Below are 27631 nucleotides of genomic sequence, written 5' to 3'. Positions count from 1 at the left end.
TGGGGGCCCAGGTAGCTGCTCACCCTGGTTTCTTGTCCTCTGTGTCCTGCGCATCCTCGGCCACTCGCGGTTCCCTGAACCGGCTGTTTCGTGCCCTTGGAATATCCTCCACCCACGCCATTCTGCACCCGACCAGCCTCATCCTCAGGGAAGTCCCCTCTCCCTTTCATCCGAGCCCCCTGCCGTGAGCTCGACTTCGCACTGGTCACGTGGTTTTGCGTCTGACCCCCTGACCTCACCATAAGCCCCTCCAGGGCAGGAGCCCCGCCCTCATTTGGAGCCTCAGTGCCCAGCACAGAGGTGGCACCGTGGCCAGAGCCCGGGGTGAGAGAAGAAGACGTACTTTCAGGCTCCGGGTAGTTTCCTGTTACCAACCCACGCTTGACGAGCTTGCTTCATGAACGGTGACCCAGACTTACCTGGTTCCATCAGGGGAAACGCACGTTCCTGGGCTCCACCGGAGGCCCGTGGCGTCCCAGGCGCGGCGGAAGGGTAACCGGGTCCAGTCCAGAACCACCAGGCGGAGGGAGACCCGGGAGGGGCGGAGCAGTCGGGGCCGAGGCGAGGAGGGCCCCGCCGGACTGAGGTTCACGTGCAGCTGCTGTCACTGGGTGGGCCGTCACCCAGGGGCCCGTGCGCCCCAGGGCAGAGGACGATGTGGGGGCTGCCACTGGCCGTGTTGATTTTATGCTTCAAGACAGGGGTCCCGTGGGATTTTGTGGCACCCATTTTTGATCAGAGACAGCTGGGAAATACACCCGTCTCCCATCCCTTGGGGACCAGGTACGGAGTGCTTCCCGGTTGCTCCCGCCACGCGTCACTGGGGGTCCTTAGGGAAAGAAAATGACTGGCTTAGGGCAGAGGCAGTAAGGTGGTCCTGGTTCAAATGCCGACGTCGTGCCTGCAGGTCACAACCTCCCATCTTGGCAGAGGGGGCGGGGGGAGGGTGGGGAGGGCGGAGACAGCGGCTACTGGGACCTTTCAGAGCCAGGGCTTCTGCGTCCTGACCGGGGCGACTCCGACTGGCCCGCACGTCTTTTGATGGCACGTGGGAGCTGATTAGTTCTCCTAAAGGTCACCGAAAACTTCAAGCGCACAATTAAATCCCAAATTGCTCTCTGAATACCAGCTCAGAACAGAGTGAGGAGGCTGGCAGGTACTTTTAATCAGAGGGTGAGCGCAAACACAAGGCATCCTCATGTATGCTGCAGTCCAGCCCAAACAGAAAACACTAAGGAAGGCATCGGCATCTCGAGGAAGCCGACGAAGCCATCCCAGAGTCGCCAACGTTTCCGCGTGCCCAGCGTCCCAGGACGGAAAGACTCCAGGGTCTGGGTTGGGGCCGCCCCTGCCCCTGGGAGTGGGGCCTGAAGACTGGGGGGGGGGGCAGTCCCGGATCCAGGCTAGTGTTTGCATCAGATTGGTGCTGGAGGCCTGTTCCGTGTCTGCCCTGCAGTCCGTCTCTGTCCCCCCATCCTGTAGCCGCAACTCCACTGGGCCACTACTCCACTACTCGGCCTCCTGTGTAGGTGTGTCTCTGCCTCTTCCCACGAGGATGCTCTTGGACCTAAATGCGGCACGTTCTCTCCCTGTGTCAGCATTGTCACTTTGCAGGGCAACGCCCAACCCCCTGAGCCCCACCGGTCAGGGCCCCGTTCACATTCTTTGAAGGTCTGGGCCACCGGCCCAGCTTGGCTCCACCCCCCTGCCCAACAGGCGCTCCTGTCTGGGTCAGGAGAAGAAGGCTGTGGTTGTTGGGGTGCCCCTGGCCTCAGGGACTCCTGGGCATCGACGGCTTCCTCTGTCTCCTTCTTTCCTTCCTTCTCTGTTACCTTTGACCTCCTCTCATTCCCTCCCCTTCCCCTATTTCCTGGATCAGCCAGAGGCTGAGGAGGGTTACCCAGCCCAGCTGGAGGGCCCAGGGCTGGGGAGTGAGCCGACGCCACACCCCTCCCCCCAGCTGTCTAGAACCCGGGGCTGACATTCCAGAACCTCAGTCTCGGGTATCTCTCCTGGTTTTGTGTTCGCAGGGTCCATTTTGCCGATAGAACACAGCTCTCCCGCTGGGAAAAAAATGCAGGGGAGGAAAGCAGAATCTTGGAGCCGACTTCCTTCTTTTTTTTTTTTTCTTTCCCCTTACTGGCAACTGATTCACAAACCCTAAAAAAGGAGTTGATAGCAACACAGCTAGCTAGCTATAGAAGCCCAGATGGTCCCCTATATAATAGAGGCATGTGTATCTGGGATAAGAAGTATTTAAATGTGTTCCGTGAACCTTATTGAGAAAAGGGATTAGCAACTGCAGCCAAGGGTTTTGGGCATGGACCTAGCGAGGTGACTCCAGTCCCCCCAGAACTCGAAGATGAAGGGAGAGGGTTGGGAGGTGTGGGGCTCGGAGAGCGGGGTGCCTGGGGGGGAGGCGAGTTCTGAGCGCGCCACACTGCCCTGCGTAGGCCTGGGACCGCCGGCCCTTGGGGGTGTCCCGGGCACAGGCGTCCTGTCCGGACGCTGTGCGTGCGGATGGTACTACCCGTCCACCCAGGTGTCCTGCCAGCCGGGGGTTGGGGCCCTTCGCAGCGGCTGCAGGCAGACCGCGGCCACAGAGCAAACTCGTGCCAACCGTTTCTAAATTCGGCCCTGAACGGATACGTACAGATGCTCCTGCTTCCCCACGCCCCCTCTCTGTGTCTGTCCGGAAATGGTGCGGGCTCAGGGAGTCTCACAGGCGGGCCTGAGGTCCCCACGCAGCTTTCCCGTTCTCGTTGTCCTCGTCCTGGGCAGGCCGCCCGGTGGGGCTGGGAAATCCCTGTCCCACAGGGCTTCTGAATGGCGGGGGCATCAAGCTGACGCGGGTCACTCTGTGAGGGTGGAAGGGAGGTGACCTCGGGGAGGGATGGGTCACAGCCACGGGGCGGAGTGTGTGTGCGTGGTGGTGGGTGGGCAGAGACAGTCTCCTAGAGCCCGTGGGACCATTGTCTGGGGCTGGGGATCGGAGCCAGACGCGGAGACATCGCAGCTGCTTCATCCGTGCGGGACCACGGCTTATCCCGGGGTGGTTTTCCCTGGAGGCCCTGGAGAGTGATGAGGAACTAACTGTGCAGAGGCCAGCAAAGCAACAGCGAACCACGCGTGCTGACCGGGGAACGCTGGAGGAGCTGTTGACACCCTTTTCTCTCTTTGGCTGACGGTGTCACAGCGGGACTCGTGCCCTGGAAACGGGCAGGCGGCTGACGGGGCTGCCACTGGGTGGCGCCCACCCGCAAACCGCTCCCTGGGCTTCGGCAGGTCTGTGCACGGCAGGCGCAGGCGCTGGAGGAGGGAGCCGAGCAACCTGGTCTCTGAGCTCCGGTCCAGCCCGGAATTCGGTGGTTTCCCCGCTGTTTGCCGCCTGCGTCCTGTTCTCTTCCTAGGGCCTTCCTGGGCGTTCGGAGTCAGATGCCAGAGGTGAGAAAGTGTCCGTTGAGGTTCTCAGAAATCGGTGCTGGCCTCCTCAACCCACAAAGGGGGTCACGGAAAGGGGGCAGCAGTGCCTGCCCCCAGAGCAGATGGCGAGTCTGGAAATCCGGACTCGACGCCACAGAGCAGCCTGGGCTCAGATCACCGCCCCTCGCTCTTTGTCCTTGAACTACCTTTTCCGATGAGAGAGTCTTCCGGGCCGAGGTTGGGTTGGTGGCCCTGCTGGCGATGCTGAGTGGTAGGTTAGACAGGGGCACCCATACTGGAAGGGCAGGCGCCTGGATTTACCGTCCCGCCCAGACTGCACCCAGAGGGGCAGAATCCCAGAGGGAGTCGCACCCGTGGGGGTGCTGGGTGACCAGCAAGTGACTGCCCGAGCTCCTCAGTCTGCCTCTCCCCTCGCCTGTGCTCAGGCTCACTTCTCGTCGCCAGGGCCCCTGCGCTGCTGCACTCTCCCATGTGAGCCGCAGGAACTCTGGTTTATCTCCTTCCTCAGCGTGACGAGGAGCGGCTGTGCCCCGGCCAGGAGGCTGGGCCTACGGGTCTTCTGGCCCCAGCCCCGTTTTCCCACCCGGGTGCTGGCCCCCACTGCCCCTCAGCCACGCCGCGCCGTCCTCACCATCAAAACGACACGCCAAGCTTCCACGGCACGTGGCCGAGCCCACAGCTCTGACGGAGACCACGTGGTTGCGGGCTCGGCGTGACCCAGCGAAGCACCTGCGAGGGATAGTGCCCGCACAACCCAAGAGTAAGGAAAGGGGCGTCCTGCCAGTTCGGTGTCTCGCAGCCTGTTTTGCCCCAAATTCTAGGACACGTGAACGGGAAAGTGGAACCGGCTCTCCCTTTCCGCTTGGAGAAGCAAACTCCCACCCCCCAGTTCCCCCCCTCCTCCCGAGAGACCCCTCGTTGCCCCACGTCAGCCCGTGCAGACGGCCGCTCAGCTTCAGCCTCCCGCGCTGTCTGGAGCCAGGGCCGCGGGCTCCCTGCGAGCCCGCTCGCTCGGACCCCCTGGGTGTGCGCCATCTGCGCGTCCCCGCCAGGAGCCACTCTCTCGTGATTAGTCGAGCCGGCAACTTCCGCCGCGGTACCCGGGGCGCGGTTTTGCTCTGTAAACGGGAGCGGCGAGGCCACGGCTCCGAGCCGCGCTGCGAGCTGGCTCCTCCGGCTCACGGTGAGCCCCTCGCCGTCCTACGGCGTCATCGAGGAGCGAAGTACACTTTGATGCGGCAGCGTTGTTCGAGCCGAGCGAGGGGAGCTCCAGGGGCAGAGCAGCGTTTTTAGAAGTCAGTCCCGCCGAGCCGTGGGGGGCAGGGCCGGTGCCGGCCTGGGGCAGCGTCAGAGGAGCACCCCCGGGAGCGACGGGCACCCAGCAGGGCCCCGGGGAAAACCCGGTTGCTCGGAGCTGCTGCTTAAGCCATGTCCTCCCCAGGTCCCCAGCTTTTCCTTCCTTGTATGAAAACGCCAACAGGAACATTGTATTCAAGATGAAGAACTGGTAAAACAAACCAAAGCCGGAGCCGGTAAAGGGTTTGGGGTCACGGCTCGGCCTGCGTGGCCGGGAAGCGTGCCGGTTGCTTCGTATGGACACTTGGCGCCCTGCGCTCAGCTGGCCGTGCGCTTGTCCTGGAAAAGGGGCGGCGTGGCCGAGCGGGGCCGGCAGGTTGCTGATCCGCCGCGTTTCCGTTTGTCTTACATTGACGACAGGGGACAGCGCCCTCTGATCGTGCGGTCCCCGGATCCTGACAGTGAAGGGTCTGTGCTCACATTCGGAACCTGGGGAGGCTGGGGGATGGGCCGAGGTCGCCGGCCCGAACAGCAGAGCCCAGAGCCGGCCTGGAGGTTCCCGCATTCCCAGGCCAGTGCCCTTCCTCCGGTCCCAGGAGGCCCCGCCGGGCACCCCGCTGTGGTTCAGAGCAACTGAGATGCAGGAGGAGCGTGTGTCTGTGCAGACGAAGGGTTCACGCAGCAGGTCCTCACTCACCGTGTCCGCAGGTTCTGCGGGGTCAGGGGAAGGGGTGCGTGAGGAACTCACCGTTGCCACAGGCCGATGATGGATGTAACATCAACGGTACAACGAAACCATGTTTTTTCCGGGGACCCGCCGGGCTTCCTCCACAAATCAGAAGTGCACTTTGTGACATTGGTGGTTTCCTGGACGGGCTAAGGCACGCAGAGCTGACTGCGGTAAGTAAGAGAAGGGGGACGCGTGCGCCGTTCTGCCGGCCGCAGGGTGGAGACGGTGCACGGTCCCGAGGAAGAAGCGAGTTTAGGATCTTCCGTCTACGCAGCGTCTCTCTCTTCGGGGGGCGTGTTCTCCCTTGCCAGCGGAGGTTTCCGCCCGAGAGTCCCGGCACGCGCATGCGCAGTCCTGATGCAGAGCCGCGGGACAGATGACGTGCTGTCCCTGGGGGCCTGCCCCCAGCACCCCCGACAGACACACCTGTCCACCCCTCTCTTTGACCCTCGGGTGGGAGGGTCGTTTCCTTCTCCGGGTGTCCTGACTGGGCTCACCTTCTCTTTGCACGGCCTCAGCGTAGCTTTCGGGCGGGACGTGGTGGTCGTGCACTTCCAGGAGGGATTTGGTTTGGCACCCCCCCCCCATGCCTTCAGAAGGTCTCTGTGAACTGCTGGGAACGCCGCGCCCCTTCTCCCTCCCTCCGTCGGGGCGCCTGTGCGCTGGCTCAGGGCAGCCTCGTGGGACCGGCGGCCGTGAGTTGGGCAATGTCAGGCTTGTTACCACGCGGCCAGCTGAGGTCTTGTCGCTCACAGCGCGACCCTGTTCTGCTGGGTGGGGACCAAGCCCCGTGGTGGTGAGTTCTGGGTGGCCCCCGCCGAGGTCCTTTGCTCTCCTGGTCTTTCGGGGATCCCTCTGGCTGACCGACCATTCCATCTGCACCGCACCCCAGGCCCTGCCCTGGACTCTCCTCCTGGCCAGTGGCACAGGGGACCCTGCTTCGCAGAAGTCTGCCACATGCGCCGGCGGCTCCCACGCTTTTCAAATGGACGCAAGTGGCATTTCTGGTTTGTGTCGTTTCCAGGATACAAACCCTGCTTCTGAGTGTAACTCAAGTGTTTCCTGCCTGAACCACAAAGGAAGGAAAACGCTCACACGCCGAGATGGGAAGAGGGCTTGGCAGCTGGGTTCGCGAAGGAGGTGCGGGCGCGCTGGTGGGCCAGGCCCGGCTAACTGGGGCCTCCGCCTCCGGACCGCTGACCGCCTCTGTCAGGCTCCGGTACATCCCGGTGACGCGGGGAGAGGGCAGGCAGCGTCTGCAGAGCATGCAGGCCAAGAGGTGAAGCCAGAGGGAGATTCTCAGGCGGCAAGGGAAGGGGACAGAGCTTTGGCCCAGGCCCTGCCTTCAGGCTGCACGGGGTCAGCTTTTGGGGAGACCTCCAGGGGGCTCACAGCCCCCGCCTGGGCCCTGCTCAGCGGGGCCTGGTCCTGACATTCTCCTCTGCCTGTCCGGGACCATTCTTCCCCGGGTCCTTCCGGGCCTCACCTTCCACGCTGGGCTCCGGAACTCTCCTCCCATGTGCCTTTCCTGATTTTGCAGCTCGTTCCATGGCGCTGGGCCTCAGCTGCCTGCTGCACCACAGGAGGGGAGGCGAGGTCGGGGGTTCCCGCAGCCGTCGAGCCCCAGACGTAGGTCCCTGAAAGTCCAGGGTGGGCCTTGGACCCTGAACGTTGAGTGGGCCTCGCTGCCTGGGGTCCGTAAGCAACAGGTGCCCCAGAGGCAGTTTCCAGGGTGCTGCTTAGAAAAGCCCCCCTTTTTTTCTTGCAAAGGATGTTGTTGGTGTCAGGTTTGCCTGTGGAAGCCACATGTGATTCAGACCCTCGGGGCGCTTTGTTCCTGTGATCGTCTGAATAATTTATTTACCCGCAGCATCCCCACCACCTTGCCCATCCGCTCTCTGCTCATTAGTGTCTGCGCCCGGAGCGGCCGGGGCTGCGGGGGCAAGGGAGAGGGCCCCGCCCCCTGTGCTGTGAGGTGGGGCAGGCAGGAGGGCTGCACTGTGCCCAGGGACAGGAGGTTCGGGTGATGATGGGGGACCTCAGCCCCCATCTGCCAAGATGCCGTTTGTGTGAGTTGTCACCAGGGACGGCTGAGCGGTGGTTAAGGGGCGGGGGCTGTTTGGGGTGGTCTGAAGGCCACTGCCTGCCGTCTCCTAAGCAGCGGCTCCCACGGTGAGGGCAGAGGGAGCACTCACTTGGGAGGAAGAGTGGAGGTGGCGTGTTCCCCGTGAGGCAGGTGGCGTTTGGCAGGTCCCACCGACTTACTTCCCTTTGCCTGTTCTACATGTGCTTCCGTGGTCAGGCAGGTGCGATTCTCCCAGGCCCCGGAGGCTCCTTTGCAGAGCAATTGGGATCTAAGACGCTGCAGTCAGAGTCTCCGAGGCATCACGTGGTGGCAGAGCCATGGAGAGGAGTGGCAGGTGCTGGCACCCCCCCACGGCTGCCCTGAACTAGGACACCTACTGTGTCCCAGGTGGCTTAGGCCCACCCGTGGGAGGGAGGAGAAGGCTGGGGGCCAGGAGGTTCCCTCGGAGGGAACGCCCCTCCTTATCCTCCACGTACGACCCACCAGGAACCCTCCCCTCCACCCTGGCCCCGCTGGCCTGTCTGGAGTGCCCGCCTCTCTTCCCCAGTGCCCAGGCACCGAGCCCCGGACACAGCCCCGGAGAATGTGTCCTCGCCTCTCTGTCCGCAGTCCCATCGGCGCAGAAGCAGGGCCTCCTCTGTTCCTTCCAGCCTCTGCTGCCCTGTCCAGCCAGCGGCCCCGAAGGAAGCCAGGAGCCGCCAGCCCTGTGGCTCCTCGGCAGCACGAGGTCTGAGTGCAGCGTGTGGCTGAGAGCGCGGGGTCCAGAGGCGTGGCCTCTGCGGGGCAGCTCTGGACCCCGGGGCCCGTGTCGAGCCTGGGGGCATTGCTCAGAGGGAAGACGGCCCGTTGGCCGAGGCATGGGCCTCTCCGCACAGCGCACGCCCTGTCTTCTCTGTCATGTCCTCTCCGGCACGTTCTAGTGCCTCTCCAGCAGGACGGGGGTGTTGGCCTGTCCCCCCTTGCGGAATTCCTGAAGCTGCCAGGCCCCCCACTTCCTGTCCCGCCGATCATTAATGGGACGTCAGGGGGTGGCTGGTTGTGGGGCTCCCGGGCCCACCCCAAGGTTGAGGACTGGGGGCCACCCTGTCCTTCCTGCTGCCCTGTCCCCCTGGTGGGGGAGAACTGACAACAGATGGAAAAGCGACTTTGCGAAAGCCTCAGAAGGTCGTGCTTGACCTGCCTCTCACTGTGGTTCTGCGTGGGCCCTCCCTCCCAGTGTTTGGTGGGGCCAGCAGCTCTCCAACCTCACTGGGCACTGGAATGGACCGGAAATTCTCACAAAAATCAGATTATTGTCTGCCCCTGGCCATTCGGGTTTGTGCGGGAGGGCCAGCTGTGCTCAGTGAGGACTCAGAGATGCGTCAAACAGCGGCACTTTCCCTGCGCTGCTGTTTTCTGCAAGGCCACCCCTGACCCGGCGGCCCCGGAGTAGCAGCTGACATGGAGTGAGCGCTCACTCTCCCAGGCGCTGCTCTACATCTAGCCACTCATTTAATCCCCGCGTGTCCCGTTGTGCAGACGCCGTCATGATCCCTGTCTCCCAGAGGAGGGAACGGGGCACAGAAAGGCTGCCCATGGGGACAGGGGGAGCAAGGGGCAGGGCCAGGACGGTCCCAGGCAGCCCGACCTCTGTGCGCACCCCTGACCACTGCGCCCCTCGCCTCTGCTGTGCTGTGCGCCCCAGGTAACTGTCTCCGAGTCCTGTGCTCTCTGGGTAGATTGATTTTAAAAAGACAGTGGCCAGTGTTTCTGATTTCTCGTGGTCCTAGAGCTACACATGTACCAGAGTATCTCTGATGGAATGAAACTCTAAGACAGTTAGATCTTCCATCTCGGGATGGGAAGCCTGACCCTAGGAGGTGAGAGGCTGGGCAGTGGGCAGGAGAAGCTGGGACTCTGCCTGGGAGAGCTCTGAAGGGATGCTTGTTGGGGCAGCCGAGCCCAGAATACAGCGTGGCCCCCCTCCGAGGCTCCCGCAGGGCCCCCGGCGTCTGCCTGGGCCCGCCAGCCGTGCCCTGCAGCTCGGCCACCATGTCCGAGGGCCTTCTGTCTTCCTGCCGGCGGCTGTGGGCCTGCGGTTGGAGGGCGTGCACTTTGGTTTTGGCTCTTGCATCCCTGTCTTCAAATGCAGCGGCACGTTCCACAACACCAGTGCCTGTCTAGGGTCCCGGGCCTTGGGGATGTCGGGGGACAAAAGGGGGCCAGCCCTGAAGGGGACAGCCGTCCATTGGAAAAGATGCATGCACCACGAGCAGTTCCACTGCGGTGTGGGGGTGCTGTGTCCACAGGGCGTGCGGGGCCTCGGGTGCTGGTTCCAGCCGCGTCCACACAGGGCTCAGCTACACTTGCGGAAACTGGAGGAGATGCAGTGCGTCGAGAAATAAAACCACACTGGTCCCGCTTCGCCTCCTGCAGGCCAGTCGGCTTGGCTGGAGTGACCCGGGCAGGATGTGGAAGTAAGGGCAGGTGAGGCAGGTTTGGGGAAGGGGAAAGGCCTGGCTTAGTGAAGGCCAGGCGGCCATCTCCCTGTGGCCCAGACCCTAGGGGAGAGCCACGACCAGGCAGGGTAACCCCGGGTGACTCCAGAGCGGGGAGGCGGGTGTGGGTGCCACCTCAGTATATCTAGTGGGGCGTTGGCATGGTGGCAGAGGCTGGGGCGCCCCAGGGACCTGTTAGACCCAAAGCTCTGAAAGCAGGAGCGCCCGGCCTGCCCTGGTTTTAGCTCCTGCCCCAGTACCTAGCCCGCGTCCGGCGTCCAGTGGGCTTTCGACACAGGCCTGGTGACCGAAGGTGTGGGAGAGACTGTGGTCGCCTCTCCTGGGTAGTCTCACGTCCAGAGAGGCAGCCGTGGAGAGGGACTGCAGAGCGTCGCAGACAGCGCGCCCGGACTGGCTGGCGTCTGAGGGACCTCTGGGCTCCAGCGTCCTGCCTGGCACGAGGCACGGCACGTTTGTGGAACTGAAACACGTGCTACAATTCTAGGGAGAAAAAAAAAGCATCTTAATCCTTACCCATTTATCTTTGCTGTCATCCATTGTTAGTCAAGTTTCTCCTGGCTGCTCGAAGCGATGACTGTCCCTTACCCTGCCGACAACCTGCCTGTTGTAAACAACCTTGTCTTTGGTTTGAGACCCCGTTTTCCCTCCGCCGAGCTGTAGTGCTCGCCCGCGGCCACTAGAGGGCCGAGGCTTCGCACAGCCGCCAGGACGCCCGCGGTTCAAAGGTCCGACAACGTGGGAGGGAAGGCGAGTGCCAGCCCCGCCAACTCGCTGCATCAGTAGCCGCTTCAGCCGCCTGCGCATCTGACCGCGGGCGCGGGAGAGGCGGGAACTCTGCGTGGTCGCTGGTGCGGGCAGTGGCCGAGGTCTCCGGTGGCTGAGGGAAATGGGGCCGTGTAATGCGCTGCCCCACCGCGCGGAGCAGGGGGCAGCGGGAAACCGCGCTGTTTCGTTGCAGCCGGACTTCTTTTATTAGAAAGGAGCAGGAACACCCAGAAGGGCGTGAGGTCTTTCCCGAGAGAAAACCGGATGGTCTCCTTTCTCCATCTCCCCCGCCACCCCCATCCTTTTCCGTCTCTCACCGCCTCTCGCTGGGCCTCTCCCGGGCTGCTCTTGTTCCTCCCGCCCTCCTCCCTCCTGGGTTGCCTTCTCCGGTTGTGCCTTGTTTGGCGCGTGGTCATACCCGGGTGCTGCTGCGGGTACTCAGGCCCCCAAAGGTGGCTGAGTGTCGAGTGTTTCAGCCCTCTCCGAAGCCGGTGCTGTGCACTCGCCTGCGTGTGCGCTCCCCGGGTCTGGGGGACAGCGAGGTCCAGGATGCGGCCCAGCGGACACTGTGGCGCAGGGAGCAGTCCCAGTCTGGAAGGCTCCTCCATGGCCGCGTGTGTGTGGCCTTGTGGCCCTGGTGGCCAGTGGCTGCTGACATCTACTGTAGCTTAACAATTGAGAGAAAAGCACGTCCAAAATCCAGCCCATGCCTGCCATTCCCCACCCCCACTCCCGCATGGAGAACTTTGTGTTGCAGCATAGTCTCTCTTCCCCGCCATCTTTCCCTGAGAAGTAAGAGAGGTAATAAGGACTGAGCAGGCCAGCAGGCGGGAAGCAATGGGAAGATGCAAAACAGAAGCATGGACCATGTATAATTCATAAAGCACATAATCTCTTGCCCTTGGCAATGTACAGGATATTTTTGGCTCTATGTGGGGTAGCCTTTTAGGGAAACCGGTTGTATTTAATTCTATTCATATTTGTTGAGCCCCCATTTGTCAGTCACTCTGTTGGGACTTATGGGGAATATAAGGAGGAAGATGAAGATCCAGTCCTCAAGGATCTTAGTAGATCAAGGTCACAAGTCTAACGTAAGGCAGCAGAGGTCTGGGATGGAGGCTCAGATCAAGGTCGGATCTGATGGGGGCATCCTGGAGAGGTGACATTCGTTCGGGCCTGAGCATTGGGACAGGTGGCGGGGAGGAGGAAGCCGGACGAATGGGTTCCCGTGGTTGGGATGCGTTTGGGAAAACTCTCATTCGTAGTCTGGCCTGGCTTGTCCACCGGGTGGGACCTTGGATCAGGGAGTGTCTGACCACACCCTCGCCTGGGCCTGGGGACCAGGGGCTGGCAGAAATGGGCTCTGTGGTTACTGGCAGGGACTTGGTTCTGTGCAGCCGGGGCTGCAACGGGACATTCTCACCCAAAACTCAACGTCAGCAAAGAACCGAAGCGGTGAGTTGGGTCAGAATCCCTAGGAGAAGGGAAAGCTCCAAGACTTGGCAAAACTTTAAAAAAAAACAAACACCCCAGCTGTCCAGCCATGAAAACACTTGGAGGAACCTGAATGCACGTTGCTAGGTGGAGGCAGCCAAGCAGGAAAGTCTGCACACTGTACGATTCCAACTCTGTGACATTCTGTGAAAGGCGAAACTATGGAGACACGAAAAGACCAGTGGTTGCCAGGGTTTGGGGGGCATGGGGGACGCACAGGGAGAGCGAGAGGATTTTTGGGGCGGAGAACTACGCCAGGAACCTGTGCCGGAGCTGCTACCCTGGTAGGTAGAGCGGCTTTGCAGATGCATGGAGTGAAGGCCGCAGGGACGGGGGATCAGTGGGGCGGACCCACAGTCACCCCAAAGGTCCCCTTCGGGGGAAGCAGACGGGCTGGCGTCGGAGCAGGCACTGGGGGGGGGGTGGGAGCAGAGGCCAGCCTGGCATGCTTGTCCGCGGGACTGAAGTGTCCCTGGGCTCCCACCAAGCGGGGAGGGAGGGAGGCCAACTGGATACAGACGACCAAGGAGTTGCACAAACGAGCCGATGTGATTTTAAATACTTGGAATTAGGCCTCTGGAGACCAACATGCAAATGTATGTGGAATCATATGCAAATAAGCACCAGAGCCAAGTGGCCTGGCCCTGGTCCCTCCCTCAGAATAGCGGGCCCGATTCCGCTGCCCTCGAGGTTAGTTCTGCTTTGGGCTCTGGGGCTCTGGGGCCGTTGTGTTGGCAAAACACGGCCAGGGCGGGCCAGGGAGGGAGGGAGGGACTGCCCCAGTTCCAACAGCCACGACAACAGAAATTCTGTTGGCAAGTTGGCAGGCCGTGTGCACACTGCCTGCTATTCACACGGGGCTTTCCAGGCCCCGTAAGCCCTCTCCTCGGAAGTAAGAGGTTAGGGAAAGCTTGGTCAGGACCCGGCTCCTGAGAAGGCAGTCAAGGAGAAGGCTGCTCAGCCTTCTGGTGGACCCTGTGGGGGCTGCCTCCCGACCCCAGGCCAGGCCGCCCACTGCCTGGGTGACGGTCAGGGCGCCCTGGGCAAAGGTCAGGAGGACAGTGGGGAGCCCCTGTGTTCAGTGCAGACGCCGGCTTGTCGGGGTCTTTCGGTGCAAGTCCTCAGTCTCCGCCCCCCCCGTGCTTGTTCAGACGCTGATGGGTGGGAGAGAAAGAGAGAAGGGGGGAGGAGAGACCATGTGCACACTGGCGTATGTAGGCACGTGCAAACACACACGACAAAACTGATAAGCATGGGTCTGATGCGGTGGACAGGGGCCTCCGTGCTGCGGTTTATTTGGTTGGAAGTAGTGAGTTTGGAGGGACAAACTGGAGAAGCAGGGACATTTAAAAAAATGCAATAGTACAATCGCTCTGGAGGGTATTTCCCTGACTATATGAATAGCTCCTCAGCCCTGGTTGTGGGAACCCCATCCACACGGAAGGAGCAGGACTTCGGGGCAAGCCCACGGAGCAAAGTCAGTCCAGGCGCATGCGCTGGCGGGGCCGGGCTGCCGTCTGCTGCCCGTCCCTGGAGGAGGCGGTGCAGAGCCCCTGGGTCCTGCCCCCTGAGCCTGCCCGGGCAGGCGGTGAGAGGGCGGAGGCGGTGGGGACTGGCAGAAGGAGCACGCACCAGAAACGCCCCCGGCCCCTGACGGCGAGGCCTGCCTCCGGGAAGGGAGACCAGCTTGTGCCAGCCTGGTTGAGTGACCAGCCCCGTTTGGAGAGCAAAAATAAACTTTTGATGAGGTTACAGTTTTCTTCTAAGTTATTTTTGGTTAATCACGTTTCAAACTGGGAGGGCATTATCCTTACAAGGGACCAAAGTTTATTAGGCATCTCATCTACATTTTATGTTTTTTTCCCCCTTAAATTATGGGTCTACATCATCTCAGGCCAGTATTTTACATGTGGAGCAATTGGATTTTAGGAACTTCTCTGTTTTTATTAATCACGTTTACACACTTCTTCATGAAGGCATCTGTTAAAGAAAATAAAAGCCGGTCATGTCTCTTTAGCTTTCACAAGCGTGGAGCTGTGTGAACTCAGCACACCTTCCCCCCGAGGCACCCCCTTTCCTGCCGGCCAGCAGGTTGGTGCGGGATCTGCCGCCCGCTGCCCGCTGCCCGGTTGGACATCCGTTCAGGGCACAGCCACGCTGCTGGGCTCCAGCCCCGCTTCCCTCTCTGAGCTGCCCTGAGGACGTGCCGTCGCCTTCGGCCGATCTGGACGCGTGCCTCCTTGCCGTAGGGCTTTATTTTATGGATATTTTCTGTCCTTCCCCGAGGACAGTTTCATTTGTGTTTTCAGAGGGAGAGAGGAAGGGAGAGACAGAAACATCGATGTGAGAGAAACATTGATTTGTTGCCTTCTCACTCGCCCAGACCGGGGATCCGCGCCGGGACCGGGGATGAACCCACGACCTAGGCATATGCCCCCACTGGGAATTGAACCCACAACCCTTCAGTTACAGGACAGTGCCCCAACCACTGAGCCACACCAGCCAGGGCTATTATATATTTTTAATACCAAGGGTCTTCTATATGCTGATGATAGTGGGGGGTTTTTGTTTGCTTGTTTTTTTGTATTTGGTCATAAACTAGGAGTGGCCTCCATACACACGTATTTTGGCCGTTGTCTGAAGCCTAGCTCTAAGATTTTTACTGGTTCTGTCCGACAACTGCATACAACAGGTCACTTCCTTGCGTTCCTTAGGGAGCACTTTGCAAATACTTCCCCCTGGAGGATGCACCGGGAAGCCGTATTGTTCGCGGCCAGATATGCCACAGCGGCATCACTGACATTTAACAAACAAACAAACAAACAAACAAACAGACCCCTGGCTGAGCAACTAGGGCAACTAGTAACTAGCGGTGCTTGCTTGGAGGTTTCCCCAGGCCAGATAGCTGCCTTGTCTCCAGTACAGACTGTGGAGGACGTGATCCATGATCTCCTCACATGCTGGAGTGTCTTCAGAGTATTTCTCTGCCTAATTTTTAGGAAAGGCAGTGTGGCCTATCCTCTGGTCTCTTGCGGCTCTTGTGTCAGTGAGGGTCCCGGGAGAAGACAGATGGCACATTCCGAGGGGGTGATTAAGGAGAGTTTCACGAAAGGACCGATCGCCGAGAGGCGGGATGGAGCAATCGGCCGGGGCAGTGAAGCACCAGGACCTAGCAGAAGGGGGCGCTGTCACCAGCCCGGCTCTGAAGGGGCAAGGGGAGGGAGCCGGTCCCTAACTTCCGGAGAGGTGTGTGTGTGTGTGTAGGGGGGTGTTCCCTGACAAGAGCTGTGGCTTCAGGCGGAAGAGCAGAGACGCAGCCCAGCCACAGTCCAGTGGGGAGGGGAGTAAGTGACCGGCTAGGACCCCGCAGCCTTCTGCCGGTGCGGATTGTCCTAACACTGTGGGAAGCCAGAGGGCATGGATAGGGGTGGGCGGTGGGGAGCGGGGAGAGGGGTCTGGACGGGTCGATGGAGACTTTCCAGCACAGCTCACCTCTGGGCAGAAGGAAAGTGGACCTCTAGGCAGGAGCGGGGAGGAGCCGGTTCGATTCCCCAATTTTCACGAATCATTGTCAATGTCACTGGCGGCACACGGGACCTCCAAGCGATGGAGAGCCGCTGCTAAGGAGAGGCTCGGGTCACCTGGGGTCTAGGTCTTTGCTGAGGAACCCGACCTCCACGTCCCCCTGCCCCAGTGTCAGAGGCCTGCCTGGGAGACACGCCCGTGGAAGACCACCCGAAGCCAGTCGAAACCAGGACGTGCTGCCTCATCTAGCCTCCCCCGGAGGTGGTTCTCACGGGGTCACAGCTCTGCGCTGCGTTCCCGGCGGCTACCGAGGGGGGGCGCAGTCAAAACCTCACGCCCGCCGCTGCGTGTGCTGTGCCGTGTGTGCGCATGCTCTGCTGGAGTTAGAACACGTGCAGTAGGTGCTTCTCGGACGTGAGTGCCGGGGACAGTTTGTTTCCCCCGAGGAACCAGTGCGCTTCCTTTGCGGCAACTTCGGCAACTGTGCAACTGGTCTCTCTTTAGCTTCTGGGCAACCGAGGTCCCAAATTTCAAGCCAACTAATTTGGCTCTCTGGGGTCTTCGTGTGCCTGTGTGTGTGTTTCCCTCTCTAAATTTTTACATTTTGTATCGGTTTGAATTTTGTTCCCGAGTCTAATTTTTATGTTCAAGGATTTTTCACTATTTTATAACTTCTAGGATACCACCTGAAATAATTGTTTTGGAAGGTAGAGAATTCTTACACCCTCCTGAATGTGGGTGAAGTCAGTTGGTTGATTAGTGGCTCTGGAGGCCAGAGGCCTGGATGGAGGTTCTGAGTCTCCGGACGGGCTGCGTGAGGGGTGGACGTGTGGCTCAGCGGGCTGCGCCCCGCATGCTGGCTTCCCCCAGGTGCCAGCTCCGGCACGGAGACGATTTGTCGCTAAGCACACACCTTCCCACCTAGGAAGACCTGTCTGACAGACGACCCGGGTGGGTGGCTGTGGTCCACTCAGGAAGTATTTATGAGAGTATTTTGAGAAGTTTAAAATATTGCACATTTTTTTCCTGTGCTCATTTAACATTTTTTACAAACACTAGGCCACAAGTATAAAGATGGGTAAACTCATTCATTCATTCATTCATTCATCCTTGTGACAGATACTTATTGAGCAATTAGTGTGTATGTGGCCCTGACCCAGGGGCTAGGGAGGGGGCAATAACCAAAACAAAGCATCTCCTCTCTTAGAGCCTTGCATCCTATAATCCCCGGGACATGCATAACCTAGTGGATTCTTTGTGACTTAGGGGCAAGGAAGGAGTCCTTAAATAAAACTTCAAAAAGAATAAACTGTAAGGCAAAAATGGATTGATTTCCATCCAGTGAAGGATGCCACAGACACAAGCTAATTAACAGGTGGCAGACGAGAGGAGGTATTCCGTGCGTCTAAAACTAAAGGAGGGCACACACTACAACATACTGGCGACAAGTGGGAATCCACAAGAGAAACGGTAGTGATCCCGTAGAAAATGGGCAGAGCAGCTAAGCAGATGATCTAACAGAAAAGGAACCCCCCAAGACTAATCGTGAGTAAACCGTTATATTTCTACCTGGAGAAATACAAATTAAAACAACAAGATGACTACTTAAAACCTGTTAGGGTGTAAATCCTAGAAGCCGGAAGCTGCCAGGCGCTGGCGGGGGTGTGGGATGCAGCGGGGGAGTGCTTAGTTCAATGTAAAAAACCATGGACCACGAGACCCAGCAGTTCCATCCCTAGGTGGAAATCTCAAAGAACTTGGCACGCCCATCCCTGAGAGGACATGCGTGGGGGTTTTGTAGCTTTGTTTGAGGGGCAAAGGTGTAATCAGTGTCTGTCTCTCATTGGAGAGACGAGATAGAGCAGCTGTGCCTGTCCACACCACGAGGTGCAAAAGGTGAGAGAGAGAAGGAGACACAAGTTAGGTGCATTAGAATGATATGCGCACAGACAGACACACGCTCTGTGAGAATGCAGTGGAGAGAGGTACACGTGACACGTGAACCAGTCATCATCTAGGGTGGAGGGGAAGGCAACAGGGTACGAGGAAATGAATGAAAACAGAAACAAGAGAGGGCCTCGCCCAGATCAATGACGGTAATGTGTCGTGAACCACGGAGTAGGGTCCATCCGCCCTCTGCCCCTGAGGATCTCAAAACGAGCAAAAAGCAGCTCACCACGACCAGCTTGCACAATTTCAGTGCCAGCCCAGAGCTGGGAGCCCTGCCTCCCTGTCTACCCACGGCGCCTTCGGTCTGACTGAAGAATTCCCACGCACACTCAGAGTGATCAATGCCTTCTTAGCAGGCTGCATTCCCCGAGGCTGTCGCTTTTTCAGAGTTAATACAAGAGAATGAGGTTCAAGAAGAAAGTATTCTGACGCGTGTTAAGGTCGGCGAGGAAGAGTTCATTCACGACTATTGTCACAGGGGAGAGAGATGAGGCTCAGTTCTGAACACAGGGACACGCGGGAAGGGGATTTGTAGCCAAGGAGCAGGGTGGAGGCGCTGGTGGGTGGAAAGTTGTTAAGGGGAGCCCTCCAGGGCAGGGGATTCTTCCTGGAGTGACTCCTTAGGGTCCCTGCTGGAGGTGCGCCAGGCGATCAGGTGTCAAGGGTGGGGATTCTCCCTACACCAACTCAGCAGGATTCTCGCTTACACTGGACTCTGCCGGGGCGGACACGGAAGCCCAAGGCATAGTTGAGGTTTCGTGGAGGACAGAGTCTTTGTCACCGGTGAAGGCCAGTGCCTCGGCTGCCCTGCTTTCTGTGGCGTCTCCTCCAGCTCCTACCACGGGCCTGGGAAATGGGGGAATGAATAATGATGTTTTTTCCAGGAAGATACTTTGGGGTGCAGGAGCCTCCCCAATGCACACCCACAGTCTCTCTCTCAGGCGCACGCTCCTCCAAAGCTTGGGCCAGGCTGGCCGAGGGGTGCCGCAGGCCTGGGAACTGGAGGAGGCGCTTGCTTGCCCAGAGGAGCCGAGGACACTGGGACCAGGAGGAGGAGTGATTGCCCTAGGAGCCTAGGGGAGGCTGAAGGCTGAGACCCAGCGGGCGTGTGGAGGGTCACCTAACCACGTGGGCCAGACATTGCTCCGGAAGTCTCCTCTTTGGGAATGCCAGAGCAAGCATGAGCCTGGTGGGGGGAGGTGGGGCCTGGGGCTGGAACACTTATGGGAACAGCAGGCCCTGAGTTTCATTCAGGCTTGCTCGAAGTGGCCAGGGGTGGTGCTGGGCGGGCTGGCTGAGTCAGGGGCCGGGCGGGGCAGGGGGCTGTGGCTGCCCAGCTGGGACCAGGGAGGCCTTGGAACGCTTCAGGCTGCCGCCCCCACCCCTCCTCCCTCACTGCTCATATTCTTCAGAGGGGCTGCTCCCACGTCCGCCGTGGGTCGGCAGAGTGTGTGGGCCTTCTCCTCGGCCCCTCTGCTCTGGAGTTTACCCTGACCAGGACGGCCACCAGCTGGAGCCCGGGATGCTCTGCCGAGTGTCAGCAGGAGCCAGCTGGCTGGGCCTGCCCCGTCTCCCGCCCTCTTGGCCTCTGTCCCAGAAGAGCCTGGCTCCGGGGTGTCGTCGTTTGCTGCTAACTAGAAGGGACGAGGGAAGCAGTGTTGGAACCAGCTAGGTCTTCAAATGCTGGCAGAGGCAACGGTACATAAGCCGTGCCCTGTGCTTCCCAATTTGTACTCCTCACCCAGGCCTAGGGACCGGTCCTCTGGCAGCTGGTCCCAGCCTCCTTCCCAGCATCCACCGCTCCGCCTCCCACCTGGACAGGACGGCCGCTGCTTCCACACAGCGGTGCTGCCCCCCACTCCTACCTCCAGCCCCTTGCCCCATTTCCCCCCTGAAGTGCCTGGTCCCCACACCAATGCTATCAGAGGCAAAGGCTACAGAGTCGAGGAGGTGACCGACACTTTCACTCTCTGTGCTAGCTGGCCTCACCTTGAACATGGTGTTTAGTTCTGACAGTGCCATTTTCGTGCAGACACTGACCGGGAAGGTCAGTGCAGGGCTGTGAGGACGACGAGGCAACTGAGCGCCGGTTTGCGGAAACCCGGGCTGGAGAGAGCCGGGCCCCTGGCAGCCGACAGTCCTTACGACGGGGCGCCTCCTGGAAGGGGGGAGGGGGTCCGCCCGCTAGAGGGGTGCTGTGCACTGGAACCTTGTGCGATGCTGGAAGTGTTTTCTGTCCCCGCTGTTCAGTCGCTGCTAGACAGATGTGGGTGCTGAGCGATTAACACGTGGGAACTGAATTTTTAAATTTAGTTTAAAAACTAAACTAATTTAAAACTTAAATTTAAACTATTTAAAACTTAAATAACTATTTAAAACTTAACTATTTAAAACTTAAATTTACATAGCCAAATGCGAATACCTTATTGGACAGTGCAGCTCTAGAGGGCCAATAAAAGAACGGACCAGGATCGTCAGTTTTTTTTTTTGGGGGGGGGGCGGTAAAAGACGTGATAGTAACAATTTCGGGCTCGGTGGACCACGCGGCGTCTGCGGTAACCGCCCAGCCTCGCCCCTGCAGTGCGGACATGCGCAGGAACGACGCGGAAGAGGAGGCGCGTGTCTCCGCTCCAACCAGACTCTACGGGAGCTGCAATGTCAATGCAGTATGGTTTTTGCACGTCACAAAATATTACTCTTCTTTTGATTTTTTCCAACTATTTTAAAAGCGTGAAAATCACTCCGAGGCTCGCAGGCTGTGTCCCAGAACGGGCGGCAGGTGGGACCGGGCCCTCGCGCTGCTGTCGGCTGACCCCGGCCTAGACGGTGGCGGCAGCCTCGGCGAGGCCTGTGGGCGTCCGATACAGGGAGACAGTGATCAATTAGAGGTAGCCAGGAGTGGGATGCTCGTCCTCAGTAAGTGATTAGTTTCTTGTTACCAAAGGACTCAAGTACACGCTGGATAATTAGCTACCTGACAGGGGATGTTATGGGAGTGTGGCTACCTCATACAAATTATATTAGCATTTTCTCCTAATTCTGTGGGAGTATTGAAATCAGGGTGACACCCGACTGCCTTAAAACTGTGCCTGCTTTGCAGAGGGAAACAGCTTGGTTTTGCTCCCGTGGTGCCACCTCTCAGCCCCGCGTTGCTGGAACAGGGGCGCAGCGATGGTGTGCTGGTACGTTGCTTTGCCAGTTCTGCCGAAGTGCTGGGGGTCCTCTGGGATGTGCAGTCCTGGGGGGCGGGTTGCTATGTCCATTCATGTGCAGCCCACTGGCCACATACCCCCTTGTTCTGCCACTGAGCCCCCCTTCGGGGGACAAGGTGGCCGGGGTGGGGAGCCTCACGGCTCGTTAGTTCTTTCTGTGCACAGGCCATGCCTCATTCTGGACCTGGAGAAGGTCGCCTCTGACGTTCTCCCCTTCAGACAAATGGGGAAACCTCTGGGGAGCTCTGGGTCTCTGTCCAGAGTGAACTTGACCCCAGAGGCCAAGCTGAGAAGCCCTGGCTGTCCAGGAGTTGGTGATCCCGCCGGTGGGCAGCCACCGATGGGGTCTTTTCTACGACCGCCAGCTCTGCTTTCTTGCTCTTTCTCCCCCTTTCCCTGGAGTCTGTCCAATGGACTTCCAATCGGCGTCCCTGCCAAAGTAAACAAAAGATGATAAATCAGCCACTTCTCCCTGTGACGAGAGAAGCTGAAAGTATACTTTTTGTGCCTTTGCCCAACCCCAACCCACTCTCATCATCCTCTTTGTAAAACACAGAAAGCTTAAGAAGCTTTATTTGGGGGATTTAAAAAATTGAGGTATATCTCCTGGCTGATGCAGCTCAGTGGATTGAGCGTGGGCTGCAAACCAAAGCATCGCAGGTTCGATTCCCAGTCAGGGCACATGCCTGGGTTGCAGGCCATGGCCCCTAGCAACCGCACATTGATGTTTCTCTCTCTCTCTTTCTCCCTCCCTTCCCTCTCTAAAAATAAATAAATAAAAACTTTTAAAAAAGTGATTCTTTAAAAAAAACTGAGGTATATCTGACATAGAACATCATGTGAGTTTAAAGTGATACATTTTTATTGCAACGCGGCTGCCACGGTCTCACTAGCTAACGCGTCTCTGCCACTCCATAATCATCATCTCTTTTAGCGTCGGGAGTAATTAAGATCTACTCTCTCAATTGTTAGGATAATACAGTTTTGTGTCTAGAATCGCTGTCCTGTGTGTTAGATTTCCGGGACTTATTTATGTACAAGTTGCAAGTATGAACCCTTAGACCAGATCTCCCCGTTTCCCATTTTGGGGGTTTTTAAGTAAACACAGAAGTGGACAGGACAGTACAATCCACTCCTGTGCCCATCACCAGCTCCGAGAGCGACCCGCTGCCGGTGGGTCTGTGTCATTGATGCCCTCTTCCTGCCCCCGTGTTACTTGGAAGCAAATCTCCAGGAAGCTTTTGACACGTTGCACGGACTCACCTTTGTACTTACGTCGCCGTTCTGTGTGTTTCGTTTCAGATCATTGCCTTTGACGAGTTACGAACGGACTTTAAGAGCCCGATAGACCAGTGCAACCCGGTTCACGCGGTGAGTGGAGGGTGCCGGCGGCGGCAAGGGCGGTGTCACCACAGCAGGGCAGCCGGGGCCTGGGGAGGAGGGCGAGGTTTCCACGGGCAGGAGGAGTAAAGAACATTCTCGGCCCTGGCTGCACCTCCACGCCCAGCTCGAGGCCCTGGAGCAGGCCTGCTGTTCTTGAGGTCTGCTGAGGTCTTGGTTTATCTCGCGAGTCAGGTATGGCAGGCCCAAGGACCCAGGGGTGCCGGGGCTGTCGAGCCCTCAAGACCTGGGGTTCGCGTGTTTTGGCCACTCATCCTTGGACAAGGAGAGCACCCTGTTGGGCCCCTGTTGGCCAGGGTACAGGAGTGTCCCTAATGGCCGTGTCTGCGTGTGGGGTGGGCTCACGTACAAAGCTCCTAGCCCCACATCCATCATCCTGGGAGCATTCCCCTGGAGACGCTCTGTGGGCCTGGGGTGGGGAGTCTCGTGGAGTCTGGTTGCCCAGCCCGGCTTCAGCACGTGCTGCTCCCCGAGTCTTACCGCCCCATCTGCTCGTCCAGCTGTGCCTGCTGCCCCTGCCCCGGGGGGATGCAGGAAGAAGCGTGAATGTAGGGGGAGGAGGAGCAGGACATCCCCTCTGTTGAGTGGCATGGGTGTCGGCTGTCTGCTGTCTCTGGTCATGCTGGCCCCATGTCCCAGAGCCAGGGACCAGCCCCGATGGGCTCCAAAGATGGAGCGTGTGCGTGCATGGCAGAACTCAGTGGCAGGACGAATGTCTTCACCAGCATTCTCCCCGGGACCATTCAAGAGGGCTCTGGGCGTTCACAGACAGAGTTCCGTGAACTCTGCACATGCACACACAGTCCATTCAGTTGCGTGTCTGCATCAGAACTCGCTGGGCCAATGTGTGGTTGACGCTCCCTCCGGGCCCTGGTGTCCTCTGCCGATCTTTTCAGGTGCGAGTCGCAGCAAGGGCCGCAGGATTTCCTAGTGCAATGCCTCCTGAGCCCTCACCAGTGACAGGGACAGAGGGACCGTTCTCACCTGCAGGCCCCTGAAGAGAGGCAGTGCCCTTGGGCTGGGATTGGAGCCCAGCACAGCCTGTCCCCAGGGCCTGTGTTTCCATCCTGTGCTTGTTGTGGCCTTCTATCAAGCCTGAGGCTCCTTGGCATTATACCCTTTGATCCTCTGAAGCGGAGACAAACCTTTCCAAAGTCCAGTGTGCGAAGCCGAATTCCGTCGCTGGAACCGACCCCTAAGTTCCCCTCGAACACGCACTATGTGTTGTGAGTGGGTCATCACTGAAACCCACTGTGTTTCCATTGTTCGCCGGTGCTCACTTGGCTCTGGCCGGCCGGGAAGGGCGGCCCGGGGCTCCCTGGTTCCCGGACCTTTCTGTGTTTGGCACCAGCATCCATACCTGGCGGGTCGGTATCTGCCGGGTGCCCAGAGCCACTCCAGTCTGAATTCCAGGGGAGCTTGCTTTCCTCCCGCCTGACTGTTTGGGCTCAGGTTGGAGAGTGGCCCCCTGAGAACACCCAGAGCCCTCTTGAATGGTCCCAGGGCGAATGCTGGTGAAGGCGTTCGTCCTGCCGCTGAGTTCCGCCATGCACATCCCACCCCTGGGGTGCGGGGGATTGGAGGAACCCCAGGGCGTGTCCCGGAGCCCGTTTCCTCTCGCCACATGCATTCCTTAGCTCACATGGAACGAAGAGAATCAGGACCAGCGCGAGTCCCTCGGAGCCGCCCCGAGGGGTCAGGGCCCGCACACAGCAGGCACCAACTAACAGTATGTGGGTGGGAGAATGAATGGCCATCGAAGGGTGAAGCTGTGCAGCATAGAAGAAGGATCTCCACTCCATCCTCCTCTTATTAAAGCCACACTTCTAATTAGTCAGTGAACTGATGGCGTGGCCCAGGCGCTGGAGACCAGACCTCGTACGGACAGCTGGAGACTACCAGGGGAAGCCCCCTGTCTGAGATTTCAGAACAACCCTCAGAAACCTGCAGTGGAAGAGTATCAGACACATCTTCCCGGTTCTTATGCTGTCGCTCCCTGGCTGGAAGTTAAACGTTCTGGGTGCCTCGTTTAACTCATCTGGGAGCTCTTTAGGGCTGTTGAGCCCCTGAATTGAGTGGCATTTCAGGGCCAGGTGGCTTGAAAAAGCCACCTCCGTGGTGGGTGACAACAGCCATGGAGGAACATTGAGTCCCAAGGGGCTGCCGGACGGTGAGATGCATTTCTGAGTGACCGTGCAGCAGGCCCACTGGTGCTCTGGGCTAAGACCCCCTGAAGCTGCAGCTCCCGCTGGGCCCTCTGGCTCCATCCCTCCCCCTCCACGTGGGAGGTGGGCAGGAGGAGCAATGCTCTGTTTCACTCCTAGTTCCTCTTGTTTACCCCTCCCGCTCCGTGTACTGCCGGGCATGCAGTACCACAGGAAGGCGACGAGAGGTGTCCTGCAGGGACTCTGGCTTGCTGGGGGAGGCGCTCGTGTGTCCTGTACTGCTGTGTCATGCCTGACATTCCCCCTCCTTTGCCCATTACTCTCCACATGGGCGGCCCGACGCCCGGCTCTGTGTGGGCGGACACACTGCGTGTGCGCATATGCACGCGTGTTGAGGAGCACGTGGTCTCTCTTCCTTGCCATGTGGACACTAATTTTACTTGATCTGAGCTTCAAGGGTGCACGGGAGTCCCTGTGTTTATACTTTAACTGGGGGAACCGAAGTGCCCCAGCCACCTGCCTTCTCCAGGCCCCTGAGGAGTCTCACTGCCTTCACCACGTCTGTGGCAACCAAACTGCCCCGGCATTGAGCCGGAGAGGCCCCAGCTTTGCTCGCTGTGGCTTCAGAAGCCAAGGAGGTCACTGCGGGAAAGGGGAGGAGCGTCCAGTGTGTGGTGCGAGCGTCCTCACCTGCCCAGCATCTTCCCTGGGCAGGGAGCCAGGCCCGGGGGGTGAGCTTGGATGGCTTGAAATGTCTTGGCCTGCGGCTGGAAAAGGGGCACGGCTGCTGGCTAGTGTGGTGGAGAGATCACTTCCTTTAAACACACTCCCTTTTGAGAAATAAAGCCACGGCAGAGCACGTCTCTTCCTTGGACACTCATCAGGGCAGTTCTGCTCTTTGAGACCCAAGTGGGAAGTCCCCCCGGGAGGGCTGGCTGCAGGCTTTAGGACGGTGGTGCCGGGTCAGCAGTCTGAGCATCTCACAGCTCCGGGAGGCTGAGAGGGAGAGGCTTGGACTGCAGAGAAAAGTGCAAGACACCTCTGCTGGGCTGAGAGGGAGGCTGGGCCCCCACCGTTGGCCGGGCGAGTGCCGGTTCGAGCAGGTAGCTCGACTCTGACAAGGCAGATGGAAGGACTCCTGTTAGGAAAAGCTGCGGGCGGGAGCACGCAGGCCGTCTGGCTGGGAGGGGCCTCTGGTGGGTTCCACCCCCTCTGCCGCGGCGGCGCAATGTGGGGGCTTGTCTCTCTCTGACCCTCGCTCTCCCTTCTCTCTCATGCATCCCGACAGAGGGAGCGGCTGAGGAACATCGAGCGCATCTGTTTCCTTCTGCGCAAGGTCAGTGCAAGAGCTCGGGTCACGCGTGGTCACTCAGGGCAAGTGGCCGGGCAGGCCCAGGGCCTGCTCCTGCCTTGCCCCCGCCGGGAGAGAACATGGGGGTAGGGGAGGGGGAGGCGGGGCCAGTGACGGGTTTTTGAAGCCTCCAGAGGCTAGAGGAGCTAATTAAAGGGGTGGCCATTAATCAAAGTGTCGGGACAGCCCGGGACGCGTGAAGTGCCCTCTGGTTGGATTCTGAGGTTCTTCACGTTTGCGTAAGGACGGCTGCATGGATAGCTGACGTCCCCTTGCGGCCTGTGTTCCTGTCCCTGCAGGGCTCAGGCCCGCCCCTGCCCGCCCGACTTGGGGAAGTTTTGAACTGGGTGGTGGGTTTCCTTTGAGGGTTCAGCTCGGCACTTGGATGGGCAGCATCGTTGGGGGTGTCGGGGGTGGGGTGGGAGTTGTTGTTACGGGGACAGCAAGCCTTCCGAGACCTGCTCTGAGTGGGTGGGCGGGTCGCCGCTGCCCCAAGTGCCTGCGGGAAGCCACGTGCGCGCGCACGTCTGTGTGTGTGTGTGTGTGTGTGTGCGCGCGCGCGCGCAGCTCGAGCGTGGTATTCAGCACAACCCGGCGAGATAGCCTGGGGCCCAGAGAGGCCAGTCTGTCCCTCTCCAGTCAGGAAAGTGCATGTTTTTACAGCAAAATACAGAGAACAGCAACTTGCACTGTCTACAGCCCTGAGCCCCAGGACGCCCCTGCCCCCTGTCCAGAGCAGACGGGCTACAGGACCTAAGGAAGCTGCCTGGCAACTCAAAAGGAGGCTTTTGAGCTTCGTGTGAATAGGGGAGGAACCAGATGCCAGGCCACACCGGGAGCAGGGAAACAATTGTGCAAGTTTTTGGAATTTTTTTCTGTATTTCTATAATGATGTCTTTCATTGGGAGAGAGAATTTAGCCAAGAAGTTAATGATTTTCTAGCTATTACTTCTCCTTTTAAACTTAGTACATTAGAGTTCCATGTTTGGTGCCCTCATAGCGGTGAATTTCCTAGTGATCCAAGGAATGCAGAATGATTAGGAAATAACCTAACAACATGTGGTATTCAGGGTAATTCACGAATTTGTAGATTATTTGCTCTAGTGATACCTTGGACACCAGTAACCCATTCCAGCCGCCACCTCCATAGTCTCCGGTTTGTTCCTTAAGATTCTTTTTTTTAAGATTTATTTTATTTTTATTCATTTATTTAGAGAGAGAAGGGAGGGAGAAAGGGAGAAAGGGAGAGAGAGAGAGAGAGAGAGAGAGAGAGAAACATCAATGTGCGGTTGCTGGGGGCCGTGGCCTGCAACCCAGGCATGTGCCCTGACTGGGAATCGAACCTGCGACACTTTGGTTCACAGTCCACGCTCAATCCACTGAGCTACACCAGCGAGTCCTTAAGATTCTAAGGTCCTTCACGCTCCAAGCTGCTCTTGCTCCCCCGTGCCGAAGGAACCCTCCGGAATTCTCTGGCCGAGTGTGAATCCCCACCCATGACATTTTAGCCAGGCTCATCCTCCTACATGGCTTGATGATGAACTCTGGCTAGACAGTTAGCAATGGCTTGTGGCTGCCTCTGCCAAGGTCCTGCTGGCCGCACCCTTGGGCCTTTCAAAGGCAAGGCCAAGGATATCCAAGCACGCAGGCTGTGCGGTAATTAGCGTCATCGTTTGCAAATTTGCACGGATTGGGCATACGTGTCTAGGAGCGG

At 59.0% G+C, this 27631-nt stretch overlaps 1 protein-coding gene across 1 annotated transcript in view; it reads left to right on the top strand.

Moving 5' to 3' along the window:
• CNIH3 (cornichon family AMPA receptor auxiliary protein 3) overlaps positions 1 to 27631 on the top strand; it is a 154259-nt gene that overhangs the window by 89566 nt on the left and 37062 nt on the right. Inside the window, exons 3-4 of the mRNA XM_045817691.1 lie at positions 22303 to 22371; positions 25855 to 25902. Coding sequence (XP_045673647.1) covers positions 22303 to 22371; positions 25855 to 25902 — 117 coding nt within the window. The remainder of the gene's footprint in view (positions 1 to 22302; positions 22372 to 25854; positions 25903 to 27631) is intronic.

Source organism: Phyllostomus hastatus, unplaced genomic scaffold, assembly GCF_019186645.2.
Source record: "Phyllostomus hastatus isolate PE091 unplaced genomic scaffold, TTU_PhHast_1.1 phas_contig_148, whole genome shotgun sequence".
In the NCBI taxonomy this organism is placed as follows: domain Eukaryota; kingdom Metazoa; phylum Chordata; class Mammalia; order Chiroptera; family Phyllostomidae; genus Phyllostomus; species Phyllostomus hastatus.
This window is presented reverse-complemented; position numbering and strand designations above follow the sequence as displayed.